This window comes from Ambystoma mexicanum, chromosome 4q (genome assembly GCF_040938575.1).
Source record: "Ambystoma mexicanum isolate Mex_15411 chromosome 4q, UKY_AmexF1_1, whole genome shotgun sequence".
NCBI lineage: Eukaryota > Metazoa > Chordata > Amphibia > Caudata > Ambystomatidae > Ambystoma > Ambystoma mexicanum.
In genome coordinates, this window is record NC_090928.1 from 944,134,676 (window position 1) to 944,159,588 (window position 24,913).

General features: G+C 44.4%; 1 protein-coding gene across 1 annotated transcript in view; it reads left to right on the forward strand.

The window, feature by feature from the left end:
* The first annotated feature begins 562 nt into the window (after positions 1-562).
* Positions 563-24,913, forward strand: part of PRPH2 (peripherin 2) — a 229,908-nt gene continuing 205,557 nt past the window's right edge. The window contains exon 1 of the mRNA XM_069608496.1: positions 563-1,433. Within this exon, the coding sequence (XP_069464597.1) occupies positions 853-1,433 (581 nt within the window). The 5' untranslated portion in view covers positions 563-852. The remainder of the gene's footprint in view (positions 1,434-24,913) is intronic.

Consider the following 24,913-nt stretch of genomic DNA (forward strand, 5'->3'; position numbering starts at 1 on the left):
TGTTAAAAATAGGCGGTATTTAAAATGACACACATTTTTACCATCACCACCATACTCATAATGACGCACTAAAGATACATACACTTTCCAAACAAAATCGGTGTTGGTTACAAAACCTAGGTGTGCGTCTGCCGGCAGGAGCAGTGCAGGGTAACATTATAGTACACTACCATGATAATAAAATATGCAGGGAGATAAAAATGCTGCTTTACATATTGACATTATGGTTAATGCTAATTTAGTTTTGTTTCACGCACGAACGATCCTCGTTTGACATCTGTCAGTTATGGGGCGTTGGGGGAGAGAAGTTCAAGCATCAAATAACTTTTTTTGAACTAGGAGCTTGAGGGATACACCCCGGTGGATACTTGGTTTTTCCCTGAGAATAAGGCGTCCCCTTCCATCCTGGGGCTCGGTCTCTGAGTACAGAGCGCCTGACGTGTCAAAGCACAAATCCCCCGAGCAGTAAAATGGGGATTACTTCCCCTCCTCGTCTGTTGACAGAGATTTCTACAAATGGGATGCAGCAGATTAAAGGTATTACCGTGACGTCTTACAGATCCACTTTTAATCAGCTGGAACTCCGAGGCTGCCTCTCCTTCGGTGGGAAAGGGCCACCTGAAATAGTTGTAGGTGCTATCTGCCCATTATTTATATTCATATCCAGCTGTTGTTTAGGCTGCCAGGTTATTTTGCCATTTAAATCTTTTGGGATCGCGGAAATCGATATGGAAAAAACAAACCATTTAGAGTCTTTTTGACAGGACTGAAAAGGTTGATGTTAAAAGTCTCCATTGCCTTTTAAAATATTTTCTTTGCATTATCCCGTTTTTCAGTATCAACTTTTAAAAGATGGCGGTCATGAAGGTAAAATTCACCCAGAAGAAGCGGGTCAAACTGGCCCAAGGACTGTGGCTTATGAATTGGTTTTCGGTTCTAGCTGGCATTGTCTTATTTGCTTTGGGAATCTTTTTGAAAATTGAGCTGAGGAAGCGGAGTGAAGTGATGGATGACAACGAGAGCCACGCGGTGCCCAATTCCTTGATTCTGATGGGGGCTTTGGCCTGTGGCCTCAATGCTTTTGCCGGCAAGATTTGCTACGACTCGCTGGATCCCACAAAATTTGCAAAGTGGAAGCCCATGCTAAAGCCCTACCTGGTGGTTTGCGTCCTTTTCAACGCCTTTATTTTCTTCACCGCCGTCCTGTGCTTTGTGATGAGGGGATCTCTGGAGATCACGCTGGCTCACGGTTTGAAGAACGGCATGCGCTACTACAAAGACACGGACACCCCCGGCAGATGCTTCATGAAGAAGACCATCGATCTGCTCCAGATTGAGTTCAAATGCTGCGGAAACAATGGCTTCAAGGACTGGTTTGAAATCCAGTGGGTCAGCAACCGCTACCTGGACTTTAGTTCCAAGGACGTGAAGGAGTAAGTAGTCCAACTATTTTTATTCCAATATTCCAATCTGCGCTGTCCGCTAAATAATTGAGTTGACGCATCTGACCACTGAAGCGGTCTCCAGTGTTACACAAATAGTACAGATCTAGTTTATGTGCTCTTAATTATAGGAATAACACGATGTAAACAATATATACGTGTATATTATATACTATGCATACTTTTTCAGATGCCTATAATTTAGGACTGCTCAATGAATATGCACAGAACGTTCCCCCAAAATATACATGTAATTCAGGATTCTTTGGGGTGGCTGGGGAAGGAATAGCAATGGTTATATCTATCTCTCTAGATGTACACACAAGATGCGCACATGCACCCACCCACACCCATGTGGGTAGATAGATTAGTGCGTATATATATATTCTTCACTTCAAAGTATTTAAATAATTTCAATGGTTCTATTGTGCACTTTGAAATGACTGGGAGGTTAATACTGGAAGTGAATACCATTAGTGAACATATGCGTGCAGGGAACAGTCCATGGCCCCATTCGGTGAGCGCAAGCTAGCATGGTAAAACGAATCCTGTCTGGTCCAAGTCGATAAGCCTCTTGTGAGAGAATTAGAGCTCCCTGCCTAACCTGATTAAACTTAGAAGGCAGGTTCCAGGGCCCGCAATGTGCTATATAGTCTTGTGAAGGTAAGGCACGTGATCATGTATAAAAGGATAACAGAGTACAACTCAGAATATAATAACCATTGTATTATTTTTGGACATTTGCATCGACCCAGGCTGTTTATAACATTTATCGCAAATCCTTTAACCGTGGTCCAGTGGGTGATACCAAAACTCTGGAGCAGGGATTGCCATGAAAATAAATGCGCTTTCGGAGGTGGATGGACTACGATATTCCCTGTGTACTATAACATGCAAGTACATCCTTCAATTACTCATTGTCCGTCCCACTGCTACGTGCTACAAATACCTAATGGATAAAGAGTAGAGTGGTTGCTTGGCTTTGCGTAGAGTTTGGCTTCACAAGGTCAAACTATTATCTAAAAATGTCATTAAAAACCGTGTGCTATGACTGGGCGCTGGAAGGGATGCAGGGGGGGAGTCTCTTGCCACAGTCAAGAGCTTGCTCTGCGTTTTAAGCGTTGCACTGCGTTAGCACAAAAGGTCTTACCCAGATATAAATAGCAACTCAAAAGCCTAATTACTAACGAGATCCGTTTGCCAGGAGCTAAGCTGGTGAGCTGCTGCTTAATCCGTAAGGGGAAGGGCGGCGACTCCACGGAGGAACACAAGGTGACTTGCAGGGTGAAAGTGGGTCACTCAAGATGCTCCTTCAAGGCCAATCCAGTGTGATCATCATGGAGCTGATGGGCCACGGTCTGAAGCATGGCACTGGCATGTTAGGCAGGAGTGGTTGCTCAGTGGCTAGGTTCCAAGCTTTGGATCCTGATGAATATGCTCCCACTGCCAGCTTCCACTCTTGGCTGCCAGGGGCAATCATGGACTGGTTGCATCATCATCATCATCATCCTGCGCTTCAGTTTCCATAGCTGCCAAACTGGGAGCTCTTAAATGTGCTCAGTAACTAACTGGACAGTCGCTTGTACGTGGCCATGATTGTTAAAATAAAAAGTTAAATGATACATTGTACACATATAAAGCTGTCCCATGCACGCTCACTCCTGCTTGAGAGATGGGACCTAGTCGCCATCTCTTGCGGCCTTTGCATTGCCAACAGTCAGGGTCCTGGCCAGGCTAGAGCAGCAGAAACGCAACAACAACAAAAAACCCACAGAAAAAGCATTTTTGGTCGACGCCCCATCCTGTGAAACATCATACAGGTCAACCATGGACTCAAACCCACCCTCGTGCAATTCAGAAAAGAAATTAATGCCCACTTCAAGGACACCTTCTTCACACTCCTTAAGACACACCATACACAAACGCGCAGAGACCAATATGCCTCCTGACGACCGCCGCTGTCCCTCCCCAGGATCCCTGTTCAGCGCTGTTACATTGTTCCCATTGACTGTAAATGTTAGCTATTTCTTGCTGCTCTAAATGGTGGGCAGATTATACATGCTATGTTAGAACTGTTCCCACTGTGGCCATTTAATGTATGCCTATAAGCTCTACCCATCTCTTATGCTCTGCTGTTTCCAGAAGCTGTGTTCATGCTCAATACATACTCAAAATAAAATACGTAAATACTAACAATTAATTATGGAGCCATGTCCTAATTTATTCAGTCAAATATGCTCATCTAGGAAATATGTCCCGTGGGAATGTTTAAAATGTCGAATAGGTTCTTGCTCCTGCTTTGCTGTATTCACGCTTCCTGCTGGATAGAGAAGACATCTTCTTTCCGATACCCTGCAAGGAGTGCCCCCTTCTCCTGCACATCATACACACATAGCTTCCCACCACTATTCCAGAACTCCGTGATCACCAAAGAGGATCACCATGGCTACCATAGACCAACATCGGACAGCAGCAGGCAAGAATCACACAGATGCGCAAACATCACCTCCGCAAAAACGAACTGGAAGGTGATGGGGAAGGCCTTAGGAATTCAAGTTCCTTTCAGGACCAAGCCCTAACAAACCCAGACTCAAATAAGAACAATAATTTAGCATTTATATAGCGCGACGAACCCTCAGGTATCGGAGCACTGTTTTCAAAGGTGGCGGTGAGGGCTGCTGGCCTTTGAACCCCCTGCCAGGATTGTCTCTCCACTCATCAGAAAGCACCCTGATGCTCCACCACACTTGGATCACTAGAGAAGGCCATTAGTGGCAAGAGTCTGTGTAAAAGGCTTGGGTGAAAGAATATCCCACATTACAACATCTGTCAAATATCTATGATACATGTATTCTAGAACTGCTAGCAACTGGAATGGCAGGTTGGGTGCTGAGTGCCTGCACTTGGTGGCACCTCTCCTATGACGAATCAAAGGCTGCCTCTAGGGTGCCTAGTAGAAATACCTTTGAAAGAACATCTTTCAATCACTCCACTTCAGTCTCACCTTTATTTGGCAATGATGTATTTGATAAGAGTAGAGGGATTGCGTCTTCGTCGGTCTGGTGATGTGCGAGTGGCTCAGTGCAGAAAGTGATCGTGGAGGAGACAATTTGTGGGGGAGGTTATGAATGGAGTTGGTCAGCGAGACTAGGTGTTTTTCTGGTCAAGATTCAGGGACACTGAAGAAATCTAAGAAAGATATTGGGCCTCATTACGAGGTTGGCGGAATGCGGTGCCGGTAAACCCATTCCGCCCTATTACGAGGTCTCCTCGCGGGACCCACAAAGGGCGCCTGGTAAAACCAGGCGTCCTTACCGGGACCCGCAAGGAGACCAGGGAGCTAACAACGGGCCGTTATTAAAGGGCCCCTTGTTAGCTCCTTCCCCATTCCCATTGAGCCCTATGGGGGCTCGAATGGGGATGGACCGGATCTGTGTTTCTCGGACGAGGAATTACCGGGTCCTCCAAGGTTGGGATGGCCCGGTAAGTCCTCATTTGAGGAACCCGGGCCCGGTATGCGGTAAGGAGGCAACCATGCCACTAATTGCGGCATGGTTACCTCCAACCTCGTAATGAGGGCCATTGTTAGAAAAATAAATCATTATGGATAATGAATCCAAATCCTCACAGCCGTTGAAGAGACAAAAGGGGGGCAGTGAACAGGAAGGACCCCTGTCCAGGGAGAACAGAGTACTGGATATGCTGACTAGAATGACTGAGGACACTGCAGACATTAAGCTTAAAATCATCAGCTGTGATGAAAAGCAAAATGCTCTAATTGGCATGGTTGACACTCTGGAGGGGAGAGTATCCTCTACTTATGACAAATTAGATGCAATGACATGACAGATAAAGGAACTGTGCGAGCGAAATGAGAAACTGACCCAGAAACTGTCAAAGAAGGAAATGTTGTCACAATGAAATAATGTTTGTGCTACAGGAATCCCAGAGAATGCTTAGAGCAGAGATTATGGAGTTTATTCAGAGGGCACTGACCAAGATGCTTAATTTGGAACCTGGTGGAACACTTGACATTGAGAGGGCCCACAGGAGCCTATGCCCTACGCCACAAAGAAAGCAGAGAAACAGCGTTCTGTGGTGACATTTCTAAGATTCCTGATTAGGAAGTTATATTAAGGATTTCATAAAATCTAAACCTGGCTGGCCATACATCCATGATATTTGCGGACCTGATGTCATTGAAAAGAGAAATTATTTTGCAAAGGCGAAAGAGAAAGCATTAGCTGAACAATTGCCTTATTTTTTAATAAACTTTATTTTGACAAAAGTCTACCACACATGTTTAAACACTACAAAATTTAGTAGAAAATTACAATGCTAAAAATCAATAACATTTTATCACATAAATTATAACTCACAGTATCATATCTCAATTCATAAGAACCAGTATCTATGATTAAACGGTAGGCTAAAATAATAAAGCATTCCTCAGGTAACATAATCTATTGCAAATTAAAAAGACATCAAGGTTATGCTATTTCACGTAAAATGTTAGCGAATTACTGAATTTTCTTGAAAAAGCTTGGCTAATCCAAACTAAGGCCAATCACATCAGTAGTTGTTTTGCGAAGCCGTAGTGCATTTTGGATGGTTCGTATGTTATAACGATTAATTAATGGACTCAGATACCCCTCTCCTCCTCCTAGGTCGTCCGTACAGCCAACAGGTGAATAGAAAATGGGTAATGGGCCTCATTCCGAGTATGGCGTTAAGGGATAGCGGCCACCGCTAACGAGAGCGGTGGCGGTAATCCCTTACCGCCATACTCCGAGTTCCCTTAGCGCCATGGTGCTTTTAACACCTGCTTTTAGCAGGCGTTAAATACCATGGCGCTAAGGGACCTTGATGTTAATTACGCCACCGTAATTTACGGTGGCGTAATTGACGCCTTCCCCACTCCCATTATGCCCTATGGGGCGAGAATGGGAATGGGGAAGGGTAAATGGGGATTGGGGAATTACCGCCCCGCCAACCTTGGAATGGGGCGGTAATTCCGCCAACCACCAAGGCGCTGCCGGTCCGGGTACGGCGTCAACCAAGGCGTTAATAGCGCCATTGGTTAGCGCCGTACTCGGAATGAGGCCCAATGTCTTCCTCCCAGATTTGACAATGTCTGCATTTACCAAAGATAGACTGATTCCACCGGGCGGCGAGGCTAAACAATGGAAACATGCTTAGCCTCATTTTTATCATCAAATGTTTTGTATACTTGAGGCATGGACAATCCAAATAAATTATAAATCCAATACTATATTTAATCATCAGATACTTGAATGATAAGCTCTTATTTACACAGAAATCACAGAGCTCTTTCAAAAACAATTTCTCAAACAAACTTTTCAGCACAGTTTTATAATGGAGGCCAAAAGAGACCGGGGTTATCCCAAAGGTCCAGTTTCAATGACATTTCTTTTAGCGTGCTGACAGCCCAAAGTGTGTATGTATGCCCGTGTGTATGTATGCCCACCCACCCCCTTGGTTGCCTGTGTATGTACGCCCCCCTACCCACCCTCTTGGTCGCCCGTGTGTATGTATGCCACCCCACCTACCCCATTGGTTTCCCGTGTGTATGTATGTCCCCTCTACCCACACCTTTGGTGGCCCGTGTGTATGTATGACCCCCCCACCAACCCGCATTGGTCGCATGTGTCTATGTATGCCTCTCCACCCACCACCTTGGTCGCCCGTGTGTATGTTTGCCGCCCACCCACTCTCTTGGTTGCCCGTGTGTATGTATGCATCCCACCCACCCCCTTGGTCGCCCGTGTGTATGTATGACCCCCCCACCAACCCGCATTGGTCGCATGTGTCTATGTATGCCTCTCCACCCACCACCTTGGTCGCCCGTGTGTATGTTTGCCGCCCACCCACTCTCTTGGTTGCCCGTGTGTATGTATGCATCCCACCCACCCCCTTGGTCGCCCGTGTGTATGTATGCCTCCCCACCTACCCCCTTGGTCGCCTGTGTGTTCAATGAACCCTCTGCACCCCCATGGTTATATAGATACTGATGTAGCTCCCGCTTGCCCAAGTATATATCCCTTTGTACATATTATGACTTTATGTACCTGATGTAGATCCCCGTAACATGAGGTGAGCTTGCCCAAATATAAATTCCTTTGTACCTATTATGACTGTATGTACCTGATGTAGTTCCCCGTAACATGAGGTGAGCTTGCCCAAGTATTTACTCCTTTGTACCTATCATGACGTTATGTACCTGTTGCAGCTCCCCATAAACATAAGGTGAGCTCGCCAATGTATTTATTCAATGTCTGCACTTCCCTGGCTTGTGTACACCAGGCTTGTGTTTGTTTCCTTGCACTTACTGTAACCATATTCTTATGCCAAGCGCCTGGATGCCTCAGGCCTTTGCGCGCTATATAAATAAAAAACCAAACCAATGAAAATATGCAACATCTGGCACTTTCCGAGACAGGCGAGTGTTGCATATAGTTAGGGTTGAATTTAAGACCCAAGTTGACAATATGGCTGCGAAGAGAGTTTATCCAGATCATCATCAGCAGTTAGGTGACATTAACAACCTGGTCTCAGCAGGGCTTCTAATTGGCATGCAAAGGAAGATGCTGTACTACACAGCAAATACAGTTTCTGCACTGCTGCGGGAGGAATAACACTACTGAAAGGAATCAACCCCTGTGTGGTCTGGCCAGCTGCAAATCACCTTCCCCAGCCCACCCCTGTGTGTCTGAGCATGCCAGAATAGTGTCAATGCCCGCCACCTAGAGGGTGCCCAAGTGTGCTGATTGAACAACACATACAGAGGCTCCAGGGAGCACTTGGTTGGAACTCGGCTTAGTTCAGGATCCGTTGAAGCACCATTTCACAAGCTACACTGAGATGCCAGAAGCACGAAACAAGGTATCTGGTTATCACCAGAGGTGTTCATGCTCATGTCCCCATTCCTATGCTAGATAGTGACGCCACATACTAGGAGTGGTGCAAGGTGCCTTTCTCTAGCTGTTTCTGTCAATCTGCCTCCATTTGGTGCACAGAGACCAAGAAACAGCAGATTATGTGGTACGAGTGTGTGCCTTTTGAATCGCAAGGACATTCTGCAGCCCTCATGTTTAACTGTGAAAGGTCAGGAAAAGTGAATAATGCCCCTATACAGGAGGAAGCTCACTATGGCACGCTCGGGCACATATCTAAACCGGGGCAGCACCAACCCAAAGGTATGCCACACTAGGCACAGCCGCACCAGGACCAGACCACACAACACTCCCACTAAATACAAGGCCCACAAGTAGAGCAATTTTATATGTAAAAAGGCACAGAAGTCATCACAGTTAGAAGCATAGTGGGACATAAGTCAGAAATTAATAAAAAAAAATGAAAAATAATAATAATACAGGAGCAAATGGGGTTGTGTAAGTAGGTTCCCGCGTCCCACAGTGGGTGAGCAACGACCATTAATGATGAACAAAAATACTGGTGGTGAGTCAACAAGAGTGGTAAGCTCCTAGCGAGCAGGTACTGCAGGAAGATTGGTGACATAAAGAAAAGGAATCTGTGGTCAATTTGGAGAATTATAGAAGACTTCATACTTCGAAAACATGACCCCAACCGGTACAGAATTTAATCCGTTTTTGGTTACATTTGCTCCACCACACATTGACTTCCATGATCATGGCAGGCCAGGGGGAAGGGCTGCTATGGAGGTGGTATATTGCTCTAAGCCAATCCAGCACAAATAAGTCACTAGGGCTGGTTGGGCTCCTGGCATAGTTTTGCCAGGTATTTGAGTGCAAGCTGGCCCCACTCTTTTGCCAGCTGTTTAACTGCTTAATAAACAGGAGGAACTTTGCAGTTCAACGAATGAAGTCTTATCATGCTCATATCGAAACAAGGCCCAATCTTCTCACATGTAAAAACAACTAATGTCCTATCCCCCTCTTGAGTTTGCATGGTAAAATACTGGCAACATATTTGCAAACAAGCTATAGGGATATATGTATTAAGTGATTCACCACTAGCAAATGGAGTTTATTAAATGAAGATATGGCTATGACATGTCGCTGCCTTCTTGATGTAATGGGATTGAGGGCCAAAGAAACCTTGCCCTCGGTATAAATCTTGCTTGATGCAGAAAAGCATTTGGTTGTGATGCCTGGGATTTCCTTGAGGATACATTATGGAGGTTCAGGTTAGGTGGCTGCTTTATAGGAATGTTTAGATGTGATTTCGAAGGTGTAGCAGCTAGGCTTCGGTCCAAAGGAGTTATTTCTGAAAAACTTAATATCACTCTGGAATAAGACAAGGCTACCTTCTTTCACTGCTTTTCAATATTGCAACAAAGCCTCTGGAAGTATGTAAAGCAGTAACAGGAATCGTCTGTGGTGGACTGGAATTCAAGAAAAACCCTAATGTACAATGATGACTGGTTGACTTATTCTCTAATTAATTATAATTGTTCTTTTGGAACCTGCTTAACACTAACAAGTGGTTTCTAAGTGCGGGATCGGATTCGAACCTGTGTTGCTCTGCGTTGTCTTGCTTCCAAGACATAGGCATTGGCCCTGAGCTATGCTTCCTCCCCAGCCCAGGTGGTGGCTGTGCCAACCTGAATGACCTTTTGCCTAAGGCCGGGGGCCCTTTAAGGCAATTAAATCAACTCGCAAAAGTCAGAAGCTATCCTCCTTTTTGGGTGTTCCATGCAAAGCAGATTCTGCTCCATGACATGTCAAATGCACAAGGGAGGAGGTGAAATAACTGGGTGTGCTCCTGTTCCAAGACCTTAAGGAAATACTGGAGCGAAATCAGAAGGTCTTTAGTCACAACTTGGAAATGGATATTGTCAGGTGGGAGAGGATTACTTGAACTTATAGGCTATAATCAATACGGAGTAGCGGCAGAGTAGCAGTCTAGGCAGTGACTGCAGCTACTCTTTTCCTGACTTCAGTCTTTCTACAGCCTTTACTGTGTGGAGGTAGAGTTTACCTTCAAAAGCTCCACTCCACCACGGAGCGGCCTCAGAGTAGCAGCAGAGTAGCAGTCTAGGCAGTGACTGCAGCTACTCTTTTCCTGACTTAAGTCTTTCTACAGCCTTTACTGTGTGGAGATGGAGTTTACCTTTAAAAGCCCCACTCCACCGCGGAGCGGCCGTGGCGTAGCGGCAGAGTAGCAGTCTAGGCAGTCCATGGCTGCTATGGATACTGTGGACTGCTCTCTGCTCAGCCCCGCCGCACAGGAAAGAGGTCGGCGACTAAGGACTTTGCGCCTATGCGTTTATGAAAAGAAGAAACCCTCTAGTGGTAAGGAAAAGTCTGTCCGCCTACACACCAGGTCAGAGGACTCTGAAGACCTCATCGACCCGGACCAGGCTGTTCGGTGACCCCCAGGTGCTGGTTCTGCGGTCCCCGGCACGTCGGGTTGGCTCGTCACCATGACGGCGTTTCTGCAGCCTTTACAAGAACTAAGCTCAGACACAGCATCCCTCCTGGAAGCCCGGGGAACGTCATCCAACGAAACCACACCGCCCTCTGCCGACATCAGCGAAAGCCCCTGTCACCTAGAGTGCCTGCCTTCCCCCCCGAACGCTGCCCATGCGGCCCCAGACTCACCGTCAGCCCTGGCAGCTGGATCTGTTCCATCGACCCCTGACGCTCAGTGCTCTCTCTCTCTCTCCCTCTGGTCGCTGACTCTGTGCCGTCTGTCGGAGGAGAGGCGGCTCAGAGCCTCGGAGGGGGTAGGGGCCGGAGCGGCGCTGCGAATCTCAGTGGGGGAGAGTGCCCTTGCAGATGCGGAAGAAGAAACCAGGCAAAAGCCTCTGGAAGGGGGAGTGGAGCCTGAAACACCAAGTGATCTCTTCGCAGAGGAGGACGCTTTCAGGCCAAATGAAAGGCCAAACACTCTTACAACTGGAAATAGTCAGCTTGCTGAGGTCCTGACCCACACGCAAGAGGAGCGCTTTCAGCATTCCAAACCGCTCACGGTGAGCATTGATATGCATCACGTACCTAAAAATTGGAAAGCGCTGCCAGTACAATCTAAAGTGGGTGAAAAGCGGAGCCCATCTGTGACCAAGACACCGGACCCAAATGAGGACTGGGAAGATTCGGACGCCCAGAGCAGCAATTCAATTCACTCATCAACGAAAACATCATCCTTAACTAAGGGGGAAGGACCCCGCCCTAAGAGAAGCAAAAGATCCCAAAGGACCAAAACTCCACGGGCTACCCAGTCACACGGACTAACCACCCACACAGGTGGATCGCCAAAAAAGGGCGAGGAACCTCCTACTTCTACTAACTGCAAAAAGCAGCAGCCAAACGCCTAACCAGGAAACTACTAAAACCCAAGGACACCGTCAAAACGGTGGGAATTAAACCTTCCCTAGTTCACACCCTAAAAGACTTCTTTGGTGAACAATGCAAAAGAAAATATGATAAGATCTGCGAAATCAGTGATAGTGAAATGCTGGAAGCCGTGGTCAGTTCAGAGCAACATGCAGAGGCCCACAACTTGACGGAAACAACCCCAAAATTGCCTCTCTTGCTGCAAAAGATCAAACCACGACAGATGTATACCGCCATGGATTCCAAACTGACGAAAGAAATGCCCAAGAATCCAGACCCATCAGTTCCACAACATCATCAAGTCCCCCCGACAAGGGGCTTTGAAGCGGTTCAAGAAATACAGCATACTGAAGGGGCCACCGCATCTCTTGATACAGAGACGCCTAGCGGTGCCTTGGCTCTCCCGTCGCATCCAAAGCCATTTTTGAACAAACCAGCTGCACTGGCAAACTTCGGTCCATCGCTACCAGAATCTGGGGGAGAAAACCTCCTTGGAGTTGCCTTAGACCCAAGCCCAGAGGAGGAAAAAAGGCAGAGTAGTCAGGAACACTCAGACCCCATATTGGACAGAGATCATGGAGCAAACTCTATGTCCATAGACCACTCATTGATCGGGAAGAAATAGTAGATCTGGTCCCCACAAGCAAAACACCTCCACGTGCAAGAAATCACAAAAAAGACTCCCTGACTCACATGACACCAACTCCTCTGAGAGCCAGAAGGCACAGTGAATTACCAGAAACACCCTTGAGAGCACGGAGACTTAACGAACTGCCAGAGTCCACCCCGGCTGACTTGCCAAAGAAGAAACTGGATATTCTGACAATCATGTCAGCTGTGACAGTGGCCCTTGCTCCCTTCACAAAACTCTATGAATCGATTAATGACACTTTAAAAGACCACAGCACTATTTCAGCAATGATGCACTCCAAACTTCTATACTTGGAGGGCTACACTGCTGCTATGGAAAAACAAGCAGCAAAAATTAAAAGATGCTGAAGATCAGAGGCAAAAAATCTTAAGCACCATCCAAGAGATAGGGTGCCAGACAAGTAATTGGAACAAATCCAATCAAGTGTCGCCCCATACCTCAACAGGTTCTGGAAGGGGTGATCATCTGCCTCTCAGCCACCTACAAAAAAAAACCTACAAGTTCTGAAAAAAACATCATCAATTAAGTGAGGACAAAGACAGAGGCAATAAAACTGGTCAACGAGAAACGAAGCGACCATCTAACTGTGTATAGGTCGGAGACAAGCCAGTACGGGAAGCCAATCTCGAAAAACCTAAAACAAAGGCAAAAGAACTGCAGACAAACAAAGATTTCCCAATCTTCACAGACCAGAAACCCACTGAACTTGAAACAACAAGGAGAGGGAAACAACTGGTCTTCTGCCTACCACCGTCGGAAAAGAGACCGGCTGCAAAGCAACTTAGAAAGCTGGGGTCGATTGCAAGATCAGGGGCAAGTAGTCAATCGAGCAATACTGCGCCCAAACCTCTAAAGGAGAGAAACCCAGATGCTTGTATCGACTTGGAGGAGCCCATGAGCACACTGACCACATCAAAATCAACAGATCTTCTGATGGAAGAAGCCTTAGCAAACCTGAGTCAACACTCCGATGACTCTCTGGTGGTCATACCCGATGAGACACCGCCCTCAGCCAAGTCTAAAGCACGTAGTCAAGAATCACCGTTAACTGGAAGCACCGGGGACGTAAAAGACGAATCTCCTTTCTTGACATTGAAGGAGTGCTGTAAAAAGACGACCAAAACTGAAAAATGGCGATCTGATCTACGAGTGCGCAAAGAACAGGCGACCCCCTTAGAAAGACTGCAACAACACTACTACTCTAAAGCACAGAGGTCTCCAAATCACAGTACCAAGAAACCGACAAGTGGTTCCTATGAAGAACCAAGGTCCCCAAGCGGGCGGCAGCGGAGGCAATCTCCAAAAGAACGTGGCAAAACGAAGCTGAGAGCAGAATCTAAAGACACAGGAAAGCGAAGCAGAGGTACTCCAAAACAAAACAGTCTTCAAATCAAGACGGTTCCAAATCCAGCCTTCAAACTGGACCAAAAGCGCGACAGTAGAGACTACTTCATTCTCAACAGAAGAACAGTTATGGACCTGTTCTATAGAATACCGAATCTCAGGTCAGTGGAACCAAGCAATTTAAAATGAGTAGAACCTAGCCACGAAAGCAGACAGGCGACCACCTACCTGTATATAACCTCCAGATCTGTAAAACAAAGGCTACGTGACTCCACGGGAAACCTCTGGAAACTGGGCTACGACCTGAGAGAAATTGAAGAACTAAGACACCAACAACCTCAAGAATCGTATAGGAAAGGCCACACGTACTCAAGCTCTTCAACAAGAAAAAGAAAAAACTAGCCGCAACAGGTTACTATCCGAAAACAGCCAAAACACGCGCTATCGATCTGGCTATGTGGAAGACCAAACCGAAACGCACATGGTGAGAAGGTCCGAAGGGGAAAGAGGCAACATACTTCGACTATACCGGGAAAAAAGATTTGAAAATACTTTAAAACAAAACAAAGAAAAAAAGCCAGAGGCTATCGAGGAAACCGGATGAAGACCATCTGGTCCTTTGACATCAATAAAGAGAACATTTATGCAAGAGTGTCGACACACCATCTATACAGTCGACAGAAAAGGGAAAATCCAACCCCCTACAGAATCTATGGGACTGGCTCGTGAAATCATTGGCCCCTCAAAGGAAATAGCAACCCAAGATCGTCCAGCCAGTTGATTCACCAACACAACGAACCTACAACAATCGAATCTCCAGACTTGGTTCATGGAACACACAAGGGTTCTCCCATCTTATGGTTCCGGGAGACGTGAATTTGGACTCCTTCGAAATTCTGTGTCTTCAGGAGACATGGCTCACAGAAAAGCCCGTCCTAGATGGTTTTGACTTAGCCCTTGCACCAGCCAAAAAAGGAACCAAAGGGCGCCCATCTTCAGGTCTATTAACCGTGATACGTTCAGGGAGAGGGATGAAAATGATGAAAATCTTGACATCTACTCTATTTCTACTAACCGTCCAAGTGAAGTGGACCCACTGGAATTCCGCACAAGACAAGCTAGTGACTGTCTCTGTCACAATTATGAACACCTATTGGAACCCAGAAGCCATCCCTGATAATGACTACCTGGACATGATAGTGGAAGAAATTGATCGAGCGTACATTGATCACGAAGAAACCCATCTCCTAATCTGCGGCGACCTAAACGCAGTTTGTAAAAAAAAAAAAAACGCCTTTCGGGGACCTTGGCAGAGCGGCGCGGGAAAGCTTGGATCTCCTTGATGAATTCTAGAGACATCTCCGACCTAGATACCACCTACGCCCGAACCAACAGCATACCATCCTTGGAAGGCCATACTCATCAGCCACAATCGACTATACCTTTGCCTCTAACCTGATTCTTGAAATCATCGACTCTTTCAACATCCTTGAAACTTCGGCAAGTGACCAGAACCTACTGACCATAACGTGGCCATCTCTTCAGACGGAAAAAGTCATGCCCAATTCAAACTTGGCCGGAAATCTAAAAGGAAATCGCCTCTCACTGGGTGCGAATAACATCATCACTTTGACAAACAACTACGCCCAGTTAGAAACATCGAGAGTGCCAAACCCTCATCCTGACTGCGGCTGCCTGCTTAATGTCTTCAAAAAAACAAAATATAACTCAGGCAGGGCTACAAAGAAACCGAACCATAATTATGAACAAATACTGGTCGCAAAAAGGCGGCCTCTACGAAAACTAAAAAGAGCATTAGCCAGGAACAGCTCAGAGGCAAACAAAAAAGCCCCATCGCACGGACTCGAGCTTTACAAGACCTGGCTAAAATCCTATTGTCTCTCCCTATATCAAAAGGATTCAGAGGATATGCTGAGGGCTGTTTGCGGTAAAAACATTCGCTAATAAATAGCATCGGCGAAGACACCTGGTCGACACATTACAAAAGCCTTTTCTACGATCCATTTGGGATCTCGTCAAGCACGCAGGAACAAGACGCGCCGCCCTGGGTGGATCTTTATGACAAGCAGGACATCCTGGAAATTCTGAAAAAACTTTAAAACTCACGGGCTCCAGGACCGGATGGGCTGTCGAATCTACACCTAAAGCAGCATCCGGTAGAATGGTCTCTGTTTATCACTTAAGTTTTCCAAAGACTAACAAAAACCAGGACACTACCAAACTCCTGGACCACCACTGTAGTAGTCCCTATCTTCAAAAAGGGAAATAGAGATGATCCTAAAATCTTTCGTCCTATTGCACTTCTGGAAAACATCGGAAAAGTCTATGGGTCACTGTTGTTATGCACATTTCAATCATGGTCAAGAAAGGCTCCCTGCGAGAACCCATTTCAGTCTGGGTTCAAGAAAGATGCAGGAACTAACACCAATATACTAACTCTGAGCGTCTTGAAGAGCAAAACACTGGCAGGAGGAAATCGTATTTTCATGGCCTTCATTGACCTAAATCAGGCTTTTGATTAGGTAAACAGAGAAAGACTGTGGGAGAAATTAAAAAAAATGGAAATGTCTGGCTGAAATATTACAACCCATCAGAGCATTCCACAATAACACCAGGATACAAGTCCGCCTAAACCATCAAGGGCTCCTGTCTGAAGAAATAACCACAAACCGTGGGGTGAAACAAGGTTGCCCTTTGGCCCCAGCTCTGTTTGTGGCATAAATGGGAGACTACAAAGAAACGGAGAAAAGGGTGAGAGCCTTCCCCCGCAACTTGGTCAGGCCCAAATATCTAGGAACCTATACGCGGACGACATAATCCTTCTTGACCAAACCGCCATCGGTCTACAGAGACAGATTACCAACTTCGCGGAGTACATCGCAGAAAACCACCTAGAAATAAACAAATCGAAAACCAAAATACTTTCATTTGGTAGAGGGAAAGGGAAAGCGGATAACTTCGTATGGCAGCTGGAAGGCGAACGAATCGAGAAGGTCATAGACTTCAAGTATCTGGGCATTATGATTGACAACTCCCAACATGAAAGTGCCATGCAAAACTACTTGCAAGATAAACCAAGAGCCTAATATCTCAGGCCAAAGCCATTGACAAGAGTTTTGGCCGCTTCTCTCTAACCCCAGTTACAGACTCGCATATGGCACAGAAGCAATGCCAAGGCTACCAAAGAAGATCTGGTCCACACTCGAAAGCAACTTCTGGCGGAAAGTGCTGAACCTGCCAACCTAAACACCCATAGCCCTTATAAGGCGGGAATTGAGTCAGCTGTCCTTACAAATGGTGGTTGAAAAAAATTCCATAATGTTATTCCGCAAACTCATGCTGGAAAACAGCCCCCAGCTACTGGTAGATATCAAAAAAGAGCTGACGGGGAGACGCTGAACAGTTCTAAATCTTTGGTCAGCTGATCAAGAAGCTAAACTAGAGACCATCCAGTGCTGCAACCAAGATCTGATCGAAAACCCAACAAGGATTCAGAATAAAATGGACGACCGAGACTGGATTAAGTTTGCAAAAATAAAAATGGACCAATGGATGGAGATGACACGGGTTTTTTTAAAAACATAGTATCACAAATTTTAATCAATAAACGCATAGTGTAATGTTATATGCAATGTTTTAAAATCATGAATAACAATTCATCATCATATACTTCATATATACTTCTCTCATTCCAAACTCACTCATTCATACAAAATTCTCCCTAAAAAAACAAACTTGGCTCTTTCCACATAATGTATTGTTCACTTAATACATATAATTCTGAAGACATAAATCAAGGTATTTTCTGCCCAGTTTTTTCAGGTGTCTTATTTTTCTGGTCAAACAGTCAACCAGAATATCTTGTATAGTCGTCGACACGTGTTCGGTCCACATTTAACAGAACTTGCTGTCTTTCATTCTAAAGACCTTCTTCAGGACGTAAGGCGCAGACAATTGCGTCTGCCCTTATGTTTTGGAAAAATATGTGCCAAATGTCAAATCTAAAAAACAATATACATAAAGTGCCGTCAGTGTTCGTTGTCATCCCATATTTCTTTAGCTTAAATGACTATTATTTTCAAGTGTATAACATCTCAACACAACTACCTACTCACCCCTATGTGTCAATTCACAGGTTGGCGACTAAGTATATGGAATAAATCCTTCACGGTATCAGTGATATAATCAAGACCCTGTGAAACAAACAGAGAAACACCTTAGTTCTCTGTATCAATAAAAACAAACTACTTTCATAGTGAGTGATAGTATGGACAGAAGATATCTGACTTACAGTTCTTCGGTATTGAGCATCCCATCGGATGAATTTTATGCTTCGAATTTCTTGAAATCAAGATTTTTAAGATTTTGGCTCCACAGACCTGTAAGAGCCAAAACATTCTATTGTGTAATGTGTCATATATGTCTCATAATGCTGACTCATAAAAGTACTGGGGGAAGGATGCAAAAAAACACATATACACTCACCGTGAGATGTCTACGGTCTGTATGGTAGTAGTAAATCTTCCAGCCTATTTCCCAGCAACCGTCTTCGTTGGTTAAATGCACGGAACTGCTGGAAATAGTGCATAATTATAATGATTGTACAATGGTTCATTTATTACATCACCGCCATGTGGCAGTGAATAAAATGTGGTTATTAATATGACGGCTGACTAAACACCCAGTGCACCACTATATTTTGTGCAGACTACAGGGATAACCATATACAGACAACCAACTGTCAATATCTCAAAACAGTCCAGTGGTGTAATCAGAACTCCTAATGACTTTTTTGCAACAGAATGAGCTATGTCCTCATAAACGTGAGCAACACTCTAATATAGAGGTATGTATTCTGCCAATCATGGGAATATTAGTGAAAATGATGGGATGCGGAAAGGGGGTGGAGCCAGAAGTTCTACAGAGCCTTTCCCGTACCAATAGTTTATACATTTTACTACAAAGTGCAAGCGCAGCCACCACAGCCAGCGTGGATGGCACGCCGCACAAACAACAGCCCACGTGTGCAAACACAAACGGGGCGAACAAAGCAAGTAACATGCCGTATGTAGAATGCCCGCGTACACTGAACCTGTGTACTGATGGAATTAGTACAGGTAATCTTTCATAAGCACTCAGATATTCTTAGCCAAAGATTCATTAATAACGCAATAGGTATACCCATCTCGCCATATATTAAACCGCTCCAAATAACGGCGAGCTTACCTCAGAGTGTAATAATCACTCCCTTGGTGTAGACAAATATCACCATAGCCCAGACAAAAATCAGCAACATTAACAAAGGACTATTGCTTTTTTTATTCAGGATCGTGGTCATAGAAAAGGGACTACATCCCAAAATCATGGCAGTCATAGAAAAAAGTAATGGTCATAGAAAGAGGACTCATACTAAATCAGAGTCAGTGTTAATTTAAATTTGTAAGGCACCAACAATGAAGTGCACACAGATGATGTAGGTCAAATACAATCAGTATTAGATCCTCTATGTTAACGGACTGCTTGAAAAAGGTATATATACTCTAGACGTATGCCGTCCATCTAAAACACGTCATATGCACGTGTTATAGATATGGGACACCCATATGTTAGATGTTAAATTCTTACTAGTCCTTTGAGTGCAATTCAGGAATGTACGAGTTTATTCTCGGTATGGAGAATGCTCTTAGCATGCAACCAACACTGAACTTGTGTTTGGGCACGTGACATTGGTATATTGACGATGTCTTTCTTGTATGGAAAGGGTCAGTTTCATCACTTATTGAATTTCACGAGTGGCTGAACCAATGCGACACGAACATTAAATTCACTTTGGAATACAATCATTGTCAAGTGAGTTTTCTCGATCTCATCATCAAAAAAACAGGTAACTGTCTCACCACCTCCCTTTTCAAAAAAACAACACATAAGAACTCTCTCCTCCATTTCAACAGTTTTCATTCTTCAAGCCTACGCCAAAATCTTCCGTATGGCCAATTTATACGAATAAGAAGGAATTGCACAGAAAAGGATGAAAGGATGACTTTAGAATCCATGCGGAATCTCTAAAAAACAGATTCAAAATGAGAGGATACCCGAGGAGGTTGGTGAAAGAACACTTTAAGAGAGCAGAACATACTGATCGAGAGATATGTTTAACCACCCGTGAAAAACAACAGACCAAGCGCCTAGTATGTGTAACCACATTTAATCCAATTAGCAGCGATATAAAGAGGATTATCAATAGGCACTGGGATCAAGTAAAACAACCTGGGACCCTCTCCCAAAAACCCATGTTGGCATTTAGGAAGAACCAGAATCTGAGACAAAGATTGGTACATACTTACCTGGATCCCCCTAAGGAACAATCTATTGCTATGCAATGGGGTCTTCCTCTGGTTCTGGGACACTATAAGTGCGGCAAATGTGTGGCCTGTCCATTGGCCGAGACTAAACGAGAATTTCACTACAATGGCCGGATATGGAAAATTAATTACCACACTAACTGCCTTACCAAAAACGTGATTTACGTGATATCTTGCCCCTGCCAACTTCTTTACATTGGCAAAACCACACGCGAGGTGAGACAGCGTATATCAGAACACATGAGCTGCATCAGAAATAAAGTGGTAGATAAACCTCTTGTAGAACACATTTCTAAACTGAAACATAAGGATACAGACCTTAGATGGTTTGTACTTCAACATGTTAAACCGAACATCAGAGGTGGTGACATGGGCACAATATTGCATCGTATTGAACAACGATGAATATATACCCTTGACACGGTGCATAATGGTTTAAATCTATCAGTTGAGTGGAATGCCCTTATAACAAAAAATTAGGTACCCATATCTATAAGTAGGCATATATAACAGAGAAGCTCTTTTAATTTCTTTGACTATCTGTACATAGTTTATGCCTGTATTCACGAGCCTACCCGTGGGTTTAAGTATCGGATGCCATTTGCACTCAAAGGACTAGTAAGAATTTAACATATAACATGTGGGTGGCCCATATCTATAACACATGCATATGACGTGTTTTAGATGGACGGCATAAGTCTAGAGTATATATACCTTTTTCAAGCAGTCCGTTAACATAGAGGATCTAATACTGATTGTATTTGACCTACATCATCTGTGTGCACTTCCTTGTTGGTGCCTTACAAATTTAAATTAACACTGGGCCTCATTCCGAGTATGGCGGTAAGGGATAGCGGCCACCGGTAACGAGACCGGTGGCGGTGATCCCTTACCACCATACTCCGAGTTCCCTTTGCGCCCTCGCCCTTAACGCCTGCTTTGAGCAGGTGTTAAAGTAGAGGGCGCAAAGGGGCCTCCAAGCCAATAACGGTGACCGTAATGAACGGTCACCGTTATTTGCATCTTCCCCATTCCCATTGAGCCCTATGGGGGCTCATTTGGGAATGGGGAAGAGCCTTGGTGAATGGGGAATTACCGCCCCGCCAACCTTGGAATGGGGCGGTAATTCCGCCATCCACCAAGGCGCTGCCGGTCCGGGTACGGCGTCAACCAAGGCGTTAATAGCGCCATTGGTTATCGCCGTACTCGGAATGAGGCCCACTGACTCTGATTTAGTATGAGTCCTCTTTCTATGACCATTACTTTTTTCTATGACTGCCATGATTTTGGAATGTAGTCCCTTTTCTATGACCACGATCCTGAATAAAAAAGCAATAGTCCTTTGTTAATGTTGCCGATTTTTGTCTGGGCTATGGTGGTATTTGTCCACACGAGGGAGTGATAATTACACTCTGAGGTAAGCCCACCGTTATTTGGAGTGGTTTAATATATGGCGACATGGGTATACCTATTGCGTTATTAATGCATCCTTGGCTAAGAAAATCTGAGTGCTTATGAAAGATTACCTGTACTAATTCCATCAGTACGCGGGTTCAGTGTACGCGGGCGTTGTACATACGGCATGTTACTTGCTTTGTTCGCCCCATTTGTGTTTGCACACGTGGGCTGTTGTTTGTGCGGCGTGCCATCCACGCTGGCTGCGGTGGCTGTGCTTGCACTTTGTAGTAAAATGTATGTACTATTGGTACGGGAAAGGCTCTGTAGAACTTCTGGCTCCGCCCCCTTTTCCGCATCCCGTCATTTTCACTAATATTCCCATGATTGGCAGAATACATACCTCTATATAAGAGTGTTGCTCACGTTTATGAGGACATAACTCATTCTGTTGCAAAAAAGTCATTAGGAGTTCTGATTACACCACTGGACTGTTTGAGATATTGACAGTTGGTTGTCTGTATATGGTTATCCCTGTAGTCTGCACAAAATATAGTGGTGCACTGGGTGTTTAGTCAGCCGTCATATTAATAACCACATTTTATTCACTGCCACATGGCGTTGATGTAATAAATGAACCATTGTACAATCATTATAATTATGCACTATTTCCAGCAGTTCTGTGCATTTAACCAACGAAGACGGTTGCTCGGAAATAGGCTGGAAGTTTAACTACTACCATACAGACCGTAGACATCTCACGGTGAGTGTATATGTGTTTTTTTGCATCCTTCCTCCAGTACTTTTATGAGTCTTGCTTTCAAGAAATTCGAAGCATAAAATTCATCCGATGGGATGCTCAATACCGAAGAACTGTAAGTCAGATATCTTCTGTCCATACTATCACACACTATGAAAGTAGTTTGTTTTTATTGATACAGAGAACTAAGGTGTTTCTGTTTGTTTCACAGGGTCTTCACTATTTCACTGATACTGTGAAGGATTTATTCCGTATACTTAGTCGCCAACCTGTGAATTGACACATAGGGGTGAGTAGGTAGTTGTGTTGAGATGTTATACACTTGACAATAATAGTCATTTAAGCTAAAGAAATATGGGATGACAACGGACACTGACGACACTTTATGTATATTGTTTTTTATATTTGACATTTGGCACATATTTTTCCAAAACATAAGGGCAGACGCAATTGTCTGCGCCTTACGTCCTGAAGAACGTCTTAAGAATGAAAGACAGCAAGTTCTGTTAAATGTGGACCGAAACACGTGTCGACGACTATACAAGATATTCTGGTTAACTGTTTGACCAGAAAAATACGACACCTGAAAGCAAAAACTGGGCAGAAAATACCTTGATTTATGTCTTCAGAATTATATGTATTAAGTGAACAACACATTATGTGGAAAGAGCCAAATTTGTTTTTTTAGGGAGAATTTTGTTATGAATGAGTGAGTTTGGAATGAGAGAAGTATATATGAAGTATATGATGATGAATTGTTATTCATGATTTTAAAACATTGCATATAACATTACACTATGTGTTTATTGATAAAAATGTGTGATACTATGTTTTTTAAAAAAAACCTGTGTCATCTCCATCCATTGGTCCATTTTTGTTTTTGCGAAATTTCCTATATTTTGCCTGCGGGACCAGGGACTAAAAGCAGGTACACCCCTTTATTTTTGAATCTAGACTGGATTAAGACATGCGAACAAGCAGCAACGTACAAACTAACCTCACAAACTCCATATGGGCCCCGAAAGCTACATGAACTACAACCTTTTGTGGGTAAATACCCAAACCGGAAACTGAGGAACACTTTTCTGAGAGCTCGCCTTAATCTGCTCCACACTAATGAAATTCTAGCCATTCGTGGACTCACGACCTCCAACAAATGTAGATTTTGCAAAAATCCCAACAAAGTCGAAACATCGAGGCACCTTTTCATATCGTGCCCAGGAGTGGAAAACATCAGACAGGCCTACCTGAACCCTATCTTGGCCCATGCTCACATCTTCGAAGAAGACGTCTGGTGGTCAAGATTTATCGGAGGACAGAAGACAGCATGGGTGACGGCCAGAGCCAAAATAATGGACCTAATTTTAACGAATGTGGCCGACAAAGAAAAGTAGCAAGTAGATTAAGTACTGAAACAAAGTAGACAAACAAAGGGATCAATTCTTGTAAAAACCTTGTGGGTTAAACAAGTAAATAAATAAAAAAAATAATAATAATAATCAATACAATTAAAATGACCCTGCTTCCCAAGGTGTTCTGTATTCCACAGTTCCTCCCACTCCCCTTCAGCAAACCACTATTCGTGGATATTGATGGAGCTTTGAAAAGGTTTTTATGGGTGTTGGCAAACCCATAGAATACCATTCCACATCTTCACAGAAAGTACTCAGAGAATGGGGTTGGCTTCCTGGTTATCAAGAAGTACTATAAGGGATTTGTAGCGAAAAAAAAAAGCTTATCACTGGATTCACTCAAATGTGGCTTATAGAACAACCTGAATTAACCTGGAGGTTGCACAGTCAGTCCATTTGGCCTCGACTTGCTATACACTGCCCACTGCATGCTCTCAGAGGGTGGTGAGCTCCCTGTGATCAGCCACACCAGGAAAATCCTACGTGCTTGGTTGTCCTCAAACAGAGACGCAGTCTGACTCTACCGAAATGCCTCCATCTGGAGGAATCCTATCCTACAGGTGAGTAATAAGGCTTTGTTGTGGAAACATTAGATGTAAAAGGCACACTGGCACTGATTGATGTGTTAGCCGGCACGGCATTCACAAGCTTTATGGAACTAAAAGTCAAATTTGGACTTGATACTCACAAGCTACCCAAGTATACTGCCCTGAATCCACTCCTCCCAGCTGGATATTCTATTCAATGACCTCAAAGACAAGCCAGACCTCTGCAGAATCTGCAGTTACCCTCCCAATGTGGTTTCTCTCACCCTATTTAGGGGTTTTAAAAGAAAGGGGTAGTTTGATACATACAATATAGGATTATGAAAGACAGAGAAGCTTCTGGTCAGGTGTGATGGATAGAATAGATCTAGTGAATGTTTGTGAGAGAAAACAGAATTCAAAGTCAGCACTCTATGGTGAGATGAAAGGTCCTACTAGTGGAGACATAACGTGAACTGCTAGATTTACAAAGCATTGATTGTGGTTAAAAGTTTAATCGTGAAAGTGTGGAAGACCAGAAAGAACTCCCATAGTGGAGAAGTGGATCGTAGTCTTACAGTTGTGTCAAAGTATGAGAAAGTTATGTATGAGAGATCCAATGAGAGTGCTTCATATCCGGAGCTATGGCCTTCTTTCAATG